Source organism: Vollenhovia emeryi, unplaced genomic scaffold (genome assembly GCF_000949405.1).
Source record: "Vollenhovia emeryi isolate VEMERY1.0 unplaced genomic scaffold, V.emery_V1.0 DF939131.1, whole genome shotgun sequence".
In the NCBI taxonomy this organism is placed as follows: Eukaryota; Metazoa; Arthropoda; class Insecta; order Hymenoptera; family Formicidae; genus Vollenhovia; species Vollenhovia emeryi.
In genome coordinates this window covers 588,522-591,144 of record NW_011967235.1, presented here as the reverse complement: position 1 = coordinate 591,144, position 2,623 = coordinate 588,522, and the positions used below count along the sequence as shown (strand labels likewise).

Here is a 2,623-nt window from a genome sequence, read left to right as displayed (position 1 = left end):
TATTTCGAAACATTTGAAACGACCGTTTGACCGCAACATCTTATATCGTCGCATATTCCAATTACCCGATACTATATATAAGAATAGGTTGAATAATGCTGTCACATATCTGTTGTGTTGAAATAAAGCAATTTGGATGTTAAAATATAGCATCCGAATCTGATAAAAAATGTGATAAGAGTAAGTGACAGATTGTCGGTTTCCTAAATCCACAGGCTAATAATTGTCATTCTATTTGTTCGTATACAGATAAGGTAAACTTATCGCGTGGTATTAAATGAGCCTAACTTTGCAACGGAGATGTTACTTGACACGCAGTTACATTTCATCTCAATTTTATTCAACATCAAATCATTTGTCGCCGCGCCATTTTTAAACAAATTCGCGAAATGTGTAGAATTTCGAGACGTAAAATACGATTCTAAATCGTACCGCGCTACTCACAAGTTTATAAGAAAATTGTTCACTGTGCGATTAATATCATAAGTTTGTACAATTTAACGTAATATACTTATTTTCGGAATTAAATCACTTGGCGTTTATTGAAAGGACAATTCAAGAAGAACAGGTTTAACATTTTTATCAACTTAAACAGAGATATAGCAAATATACTTACAAACTTTATTTTACAAAAAAGTGAAAATGACGGAAGATAAAAGTTTGAGCGAGGTACTCGCGATAAAGGACTCAACAAAAGCAACGAAATCGAGTGAACCAGCTGACGTCGAACCGTTAAAATTGAAGGTGTATAAAAAAAGATGGCTGATGCTGGTCATCTACATGATTTATGCTGGAGCGAATTCCTCCCAATGGATAGAATATTCGATTATAACTAATATAGTTACTAGGTATCACATTTTCCTTAAAACATGAACAGTTTTGAGCGCGAACACATCAGTAGGCTTTTTTGTACATTATTTAGATATTACGGGGTGTCTTCGTTAATGGTTGACTGGACCTCGATGTCGTTCATGGCGTTGTACGCGGCGTTTATATTCCCAGCATCGTATATGACAGACAGGTGCGGTTTGCGATGGACCCTCATCGTAGGCACTAGTTTAAATTGTCTGGGTGCCTGGGTGAAAACCTTTTCCGTTCAGCCGGACAGGTTTCACATCGTTTTCATCGGTCACTCGATAGTCGCGCTCGCGCAGGTTACATTTCTTAATTTACTCTATTAATCTCTTTAAAAAGTGTTGACACTGTTAACTTCTCTTATTCTTTTCATATCGTTGTTCCGTTATTACTCTGTATTCTCTGCTGTGCTTGCTTTGGGAGAACAGTAATTATTTTATTTTACATTAGACTATGCTGCTGCCATTACCAGGACGCGTGGCCGCGCAATGGTTTCCTTCTACCGAACACTCGACGGCCACGTCTTTAGGCATTTTCGGCAATCAATTAGGAGTGTCGTTGGGTTTTCTCTTAGGGCCTATGATAGTGAAAAACCACGAGAATCTGGATGATATCGGCAAAGATTTGTCACGTTTATGCCGGATTGTTGCAATCGTCGGCACTATTGCATTCGCTCTAGTACTTATATGTAAGTTTATAATCTGTTACATATACGAATAATAGTTTACCAATCATATAAAGTATCTAATTCTTCTCTGCTGTGATGTGAAAGAAACTCGATCTTGGTGTAAAAAATATTTCTCTTCATAATCTCTCTCAAGTGTGAAAGGATTTCATTTTTAAACTTAGTAAAATAGTAAATAATTAAAATGAAATTTGTATTGCGCGTATTAATTAATATAAAATTTGTATCTTTGTTTATATGCGACGTATTGACTTCGATAAACTTTGAGAACTGATTGTCGCTTTAAAACGATCATTATTGATATCCGTCAAGCCGTGGTAATCCTTTAATAGATATTAATTAAAGGGAGCTATCCTTCAATACAGCTATCAAATTTTCAACATAACTAAATTTTCCAATACAGCCGATAATCCACTTTAATCTCGGTCTTTTTATCCAGGTTGATTTTTATTTATCTTATCCAACCGCAAGAGGATAAACCGTTAATTAATTAAAGATCGCTCGCGTCCCAGGAAAGATTATCGCGTTTTAATCTTCTCAATGTGCTTTCGCGTCAGTATTTCAGAACGAACCGAAACTGCCGCCGAGCGAGACGAGGGCACTGCAAAAAATGAGCCGGACAAAGAAAAGCGAGGAATTCGTGGCGCCGATTAAAAGGCTGAGCAAAAATAAAAACTTCATCATGCTCTGTAATTCCTATGGTTTGAACGTCGGCGTGCTGAATGCCGTGGGCACATTACTCAATCAGATATTCCTCGCACACTTCGAGGTGAGCCAGTGACTCTCGATGCAGCAGATCAAACAAAAAGGGAGGAGTTTCGGGCAAATATATGAAACGTCAACAACATCTGAAGAGATTTTCGTATATTTTTTTACACACTATGTCTATGTCTAAAATCAAGATATGTGCTTGTTTTAGAATGGAGAAGAAGATGCTGGCAGAATTGGCTTAGCTATCATTCTGACCGGCATGGCCGGTTCCGTTAGTTTCGGTATCATCCTTGATAAGACCCATAAGTTCAAGTAAGAAAGACATTTGCAATTTTCCGAGAAGAACAATTTAACCCTTTGAAACATGCTCTG

At 37.2% G+C, this 2,623-nt stretch overlaps 1 protein-coding gene across 2 annotated transcripts in view; it reads left to right on the top strand.

Moving 5' to 3' along the window:
- Positions 1–302: 302 nt before the first annotated feature.
- LOC105568129 (feline leukemia virus subgroup C receptor-related protein 2-like) overlaps positions 303–2,623 on the top strand; it is a 6,841-nt gene continuing 4,520 nt past the window's right edge. Inside the window, exons 1-6 of one of the 2 annotated variants that reach the window (XM_012023540.1) lie at positions 303–568; positions 638–848; positions 923–1,154; positions 1,306–1,543; positions 2,098–2,309; positions 2,460–2,563. In XM_012023540.1, the coding sequence (XP_011878930.1) occupies positions 643–848; positions 923–1,154; positions 1,306–1,543; positions 2,098–2,309; positions 2,460–2,563 (992 nt within the window). In that variant the 5' untranslated portion in view covers positions 303–568; positions 638–642. Of the gene's footprint in view, positions 849–922; positions 1,155–1,305; positions 1,544–2,097; positions 2,310–2,459; positions 2,564–2,623 lie in introns of both variants that reach the window. The other variant, XM_012023539.1, reaches the window with a different exon arrangement.